Source organism: Dryas octopetala, chromosome 3 (assembly GCF_963921425.1).
Source record: "Dryas octopetala chromosome 3, drDryOcto1.1, whole genome shotgun sequence".
Lineage (NCBI taxonomy): Eukaryota > Viridiplantae > Streptophyta > Magnoliopsida > Rosales > Rosaceae > Dryas > Dryas octopetala.
In genome coordinates, this window is record NC_141368.1 from 11,345,754 (window position 1) to 11,351,859 (window position 6,106).

The 6,106-nt window shown below is 33.7% G+C and overlaps 1 protein-coding gene across 2 annotated transcripts; it reads left to right on the forward strand.

Moving 5' to 3' along the window:
- The first annotated feature begins 2,094 nt into the window (after positions 1-2,094).
- On the forward strand, positions 2,095-4,688 carry LOC147290868 (uncharacterized). 2 transcript variants are annotated; one of them, XM_086237781.1, is made up of 4 exons: positions 2,095-2,552; positions 3,273-3,676; positions 3,765-3,846; positions 4,221-4,688. In XM_086237781.1, exons 1-4 carry the CDS (start codon positions 2,199-2,201, stop codon positions 4,497-4,499), a joined length of 1,119 nt encoding a protein of 372 aa, XP_086093907.1. In that variant the 5' UTR covers positions 2,095-2,198; the 3' UTR covers positions 4,500-4,688. The 2 variants fall into 2 exon arrangements, with proteins under 2 accessions (XP_086093907.1, XP_086093906.1); XM_086237780.1 differs by having other exon boundaries at positions 2,096-2,552; positions 3,243-3,676.
- Positions 4,689-6,106: the final 1,418 nt, after the last annotated feature.

The following is a 6,106-nucleotide window of genomic DNA, read 5'->3' on the forward strand; positions in this document are numbered from 1 at the left end:
ATCCTTCTATGTGTAAGGAAGAGACGTTTCCTCACTGGTGCAATCCAGAATCTTCTTTTATTAAACATTGCATTTTTTTTTATTACTGACTACACAACAAAGATCCCTTAAAATAATGTTAAGAGATATGTTTTTTGGGTAATGAGAAAACCTTGTGATCAATTCCACTATCAAGTATAAGGTCTGAAGTGTAATCTTTTATGTAAATTTTTGATATCATAATGTTTTCATCAAAACTCATGAGAGTATAAGCAAACGATTTCAATACAGTAATATCTTAAGACGAAGTTATTAAAAAAATATTTAACAAGAGAGTATTACCCCATATCCCAATCTCAAAACCATCTAATCATTTTTACAAGTCATAGATTCATGCTTAGGGTCTTTTGGAAGTGCTTATGTAGGAAGTATTTTTATTCAGTAACGCTTTCAATAGAAGTGCTTTTGTTATAAAAATATAAATTTTTTTGAAAAAATTACAAGTGCTTCTTGTGAATGTATTTGGAAACACTTCCGAGTGCTTTTAAAACCCGAAAATATTTTTAATTTATTTTGTCAAACACAAGTAAAAGCGTTTTTGACTATTTAAAAGCCGTTTTAATACTTCTAAAAACACTGCCAAATAAGCTCTTAATTATTTAATTTGTCCAAAAAAATATAAAATTAGGTTAATCAAGAGCTACGATAAAATATAGCAATGACCAGAGCAAACAACTATTTATGTTCATGAATAACCAAGAAATCAAACCTGGCGGGCTAAAAAACAAAAAATAAAGAAATCTAAGATGAAATTTAATGTTAAAATAAATAAATTCACAAGGCATGAAAACACGATGTCATACCAGTTCACAAGGCATGAAAAAATCCAATCATACAACTGAATAGAGTGCTCTGTATCATGCCATATATATTGTGCCATAAAAAATCTATAAAACACATACTTAACAATAGTGTAGATATTGGCAAAAGATTATTTAATAAAGTCAACGAAGAAAACGACATCCTTTGAACAATTGCGCTATCAGCTATAAGGCAAAAGACATGCTTTGAGCCTTTGATGATATGTCGGGTGGCCAATAACTCAATAAAAACCAAAGTAGTCGATCAAAGCAACAGTAAAAAGTAGCAAAATGAAATATAATTGTTCATCTTGATAATGTGTTTTAAAATGAGAGTTGACATAGATAAAAAAAACACAAGAGATAAATTATAAAGAATTGAGCGTGTATTATTCAGCCCCATGAGCCTTTATATGCTTTGAGATCTCCAAGGTTTACAAAAGTTATCTTATTATATATTGGATATGACACTGCAAAATATGTAAATATTACATATTAACTCCAAATTTATGTGTGGAATCCTACATAATTTATCATGTTTACAACAGTTATTGTATTAATGATCATCATTACAATAACAAAATTAAAATTCATTTAAGAGTCTTGCCCTTAATGAAATAAGCCTAATACGTCTTAGGTAATTTGGTGTCAACATAAGATTGTGAGTTTTTGCCGATGTTATGCATAAATTTTAAAATGATAGGCTTATTTATTTATTTTGAGAGAATGATAGGCTTATTTTAGAGTTATACTAATATCATAAAATCATAACGCCTTTATCAAAACTCATGAGAGTATATTAAGCAAATGATTCCAATACAGTAATATCTTAAGATGAAGTTATTAATGAAATTTTTACAAGAGAATATTACCCAATATATATTTCTTATCTTAATCTCAAAACTATCTTATCATTTATATTAGAACCATATATATAATCATTGAAAAGCTTGTTTGGCGAAATTTTAATGTCATTTGAGAAGAAAAATCTTTCAATTCACATGAGAGTACGAGACCAAGGAGATCAAGAGGATTTTTATTCTTATTTTTTTATTTTTGGAAAATCAAGGAGAGGGAATTAAGTGGTATGAAAAATCCAACAAAGCATTAAAGTGAATCTGAAGACTTTTATAAGCACAATCCACACGGTGCTGTAATATAAGTCAAGTGCTAACTTACCAAATGTATTATAATTTATATCAACTTTCCACAATAGCCCAATTTGACCATATTAAAGTCTCACCAAAGCTTAACTCTCAATGTTCAATTCATAGTATCAAAACCAGGTAGTACTCCTCATCCTCTCTCTCTCTCTCTCTCTCTCTCCAAGAATTGAGAAAGACACCCCAAGGAATTGAAATGATCTCCCAAACAAGAATAAGCCCAAGTATGTCCCAAACTGCAGAGAGCAAGAGGACCAAACCCACCATGATCAATTCCAAGGAGTTCAACAGAAATGGCCCTCCCATGTCTGCCAGAACCTTCAAAAACTCATCAATGCCAACCAATAAGGTGAGGCCACGTGACCTCTCTGCAGGGGGCATCCAAACTTGGAGCATGAGTCCTCTCAAGGAGGCTTTACCATCAGGCTCTCCACCACCAGGGTGTAGCAGTGGGTCCAGCCCACTTAGCTCTACAACTGGCTCTCCCAAATCAGTTAACAGCTTCAGCTCTGACATGCCCACCACTGAGTTTTCCACTCCAAGAAACCAGGTATTAATTAATATTCTTTCAATAAAAAAAAACAAAAAGGTTCTTTGCAATCTTCTACATTAATGGATTTATGCCCTTTTCTTATGGATTATGGAAATTGTGAATTATGCATGATTGGCTATTTGACTTAAAGGGTTTGTGTGAAACATTCAAGAATGATTATTTTCATTTCTGGCTGTATTGGATTCTCTTGAACTTTGTTTGATGAGTTATGTGAAATGTCAATGAAAAGGAATAAAACTATTTGCATAGGGTCACCAACTCACATTCCAACTTTTTTATGCCAAGCTATATAACACATAAAAGGGCAGTCTAGTCTTGTTATAAATAAAAAGTTTTAGAATTAACTCAAATATGAATAAATGAAATATTGTCACATTAGTTGGGATAATAGTTGGTATTTCTAATAGCCAACATCTAAATCCCATCGAGTAGGAATCCACCTTCATATGTATGTCCTATCCTTTAGAAAAATGTAGCGAATTGATCGGCAAAAATATGGTCCAAATAGCAACATTAAATGAGAAAATGTATGCCTGCAATCCTGCATACTTTGATATATAGGTTGGTTTTGAAGCTTATCTTCATTTGTTTGCTAAGGGGTTGCAAATACCCTCTGATTCTATTTTTTTTTTTTTTCCCCTCTTTTGAAATTAAAATTTCTGATTTCTATGATGGAGAAAAACTCAGGTCAAAAATCAATTTTTTGGTGTGACCAAGGGAACCGATTCTGGTTTTGAAGTAACGGAAGGGATGGAGAATGCCAAAGGGTTCAGTCGTTTCTGTCACACCAATTTCCAGAACAACAATCCAAAGGGGTCCTGCCTGAGCAAGCTAGAAATGGGTGAAACCACATTCTTAGGTCCTCAACACCATGAATTTCTTGGCCCGGAATTGCCTTCAGAAAGAGAAGAGAGCTCTGTTCATGGAGAGTATGTCCATGTGGCATGTGCTGATCAGAGCACATACCAAGAAGCATCTTCTAATAGTGGAAGCTCAATTGTTGGCAGAGTGATGGATAGGCCAAAGCCCTACCATGAATTCTTAGATGAAGTCAAGAAGCAGGAGCTTAAGGCTGAGATAGAAGCATGGAAAAAAGCTGAGCATATGAGGCTTATGACCAAGTGAGCAAACAGGGCCTCTTTTGTTCCTTCTGTTCTAAGCATATATATGATGAAAGGGGAAAATGAATTAGCATGTTTATATTGACAGGTTGAGAAGAGAAGAAGCTGCTATAGATGACTGGGAGTTCAGGCAGACCAGCAAGGCTTTGAAGGAGATTAAAAAGATTGAGGTATGAAATTTTGTCTGAAGGTTCTCTGCTATTCCTGAATCTGCTTCATTACAAAAACCAATGGGAAGATGTTAATGCTTAAATAACCCTTCTAAGATAATATGAAGTATTAGTTTGAGCTCATAGTATTTCCTGATTTTAGGGCCAGTCTGCACAATACTATGTTAGAAATCAAGAACAAGGAGATTGCATAATTTTATTATTCTATGCATACTACTATGTGTCTTTTAGACCATGTTATTGATCACACATCTTTAAAAGAAATGGGACTAACCCATGTCTTCTCAAAGAGTAATGTGAAAGGAGAGAAGCATTCCTCATTAAAAGAAATGGGACCATTCCTCATTTCTATTTTTCTCTTTAAAATTTTGCAGAGCAAACTGGAGAAGCAGCGTGAAAAAGCAGTGGAAAACACATGGAAGACAATAACAATGACAAAGGAAGAGGCAAACAAGAAGAAGGGAAGAGTAAGACGATCCACAATTGGGAAGATATCTGCAGTCTCAGAAACTTGTAAGATTGAGAGAAGCACCTTTTCTTCCACCAAGAAATGGATATGGCACAAAGCCACTACCTACGGCAAGTCCATGTACCTCAAGTCTGTGCGACGCACTCCACTACCATCAGGAAGACGCCAACTATCACTTTCATAAAACTATGCATACTATGCTCTCTCTTACTCCTTTAACATAAAATCATCTAAAGCAGATAAGCTGTATCAAACTTTTTGTCGACTCATTTTCATGTCATGCCATTTTGGTTCAGAGTCTTCAGACTGATGACTTTATTATCTGAATAAACTTGGGTGGGTACCAGAAATTTTTGTACCCTGTGGTAACAAATAGTGATAGCACAATCCCTTCATGAAAAGAGTATTGCTAGACCAAATTTGTTTATCAAATATTGTTTGAATTTTTCTTTTGTTCAATATGAAGTTATGAACTCATGTAGACATTCAGAACAATATTGATGAGTCTAGCATTATTAATCATTAAATCAAGTCGGCTCAATTATGTGCTTGTGAGATATATATTCCTCCGAATTGATTATACTACTAAATACTTAGTAGGTAAGAAACAAACAACCCAATTTGGAAGACCAAATCAATCAAGTAGCAAAAGAAAGCAACCCAGATGAACACGTTAGAAGACGGGAAAACTAAGCCCACCTAGACCAACCAAACCAAATCAACGGGATTGCACAGTTTCGTTGACAAAAATGCCCGACACTGACCACAAGGTCAATAATGCAATCCAAAATTTTCCAACAAATTCTCTGCTCTAGAACCAACAAACATAAACGACCAAAAAAAAAAAAGCAACAAACATTAGAAACCACTTAAGACAACCTAAACCCACATGATGGAAACCATTGAAATGCAAAATGGAACATATTCGTGCACTACTTTAGCTGCCTAAGGAGGGCGTTTTCTTGGCCATCATCTTCAACACAACAAAAAACTGCAAAATAATAAATTAACATACCCAATTTTGTTGGAGTGTTGAAGCCAACAAAATCTTATAGAGAAATGTATACGTTGTGATGAATTGTTACTTAGTTCCGTCATGCGACTATTATAACCTTAAGGTACATCGTATTAGATTATGGATATGAGTAAATAATTTAGTCAGTTGTTTGGTGTCAATTTGTAATATCTAATTACCTGACTATGTAAACCGGATCGAGTTTTTAATACTCTTCTTACCAGACTAACTAATACAACTCACACATTTAGGATTATATAATACACGCTTAATTATAAAAAATTGAGAAAATAAAAACACGCTGAAAACCAACACACTTTTTTCATCTTCTTCTCCCTAGAGTTATTCTCTGCTATCTTATCTACAGGTTATTCTCTTCACTCTTCTCCGGGTATCTATCTCTCATTTTCTTTCTGTTCTTCTTTCTTCATCTTCGCTTTCTTTATATACTTCCTTGTTTATACATAGTGTTTGATTATTTCTTCTTATCCTTTATTTTTGATTTATTCAATAGATCTTTTTATTACATTTTTTTGAGAATTAGGGTATGATTTTTTCTTCAAAGTTTTACTTAGTATTTTTCTTTAATTTCCACTAAGCTATCAAAAAAATAAATAGTCTGATCTGCTATCCGACGGAACACCAAGTACAGACTGTTTATTCAGAATAGTATCAAACGCCTGATAATTTTCTGAATAAACAGTTAGTACTCTCCGAAACAGATTAATATTATCCGATAAAAATTAGTTAGTACAGTCCAACGTACCAAACGAGCC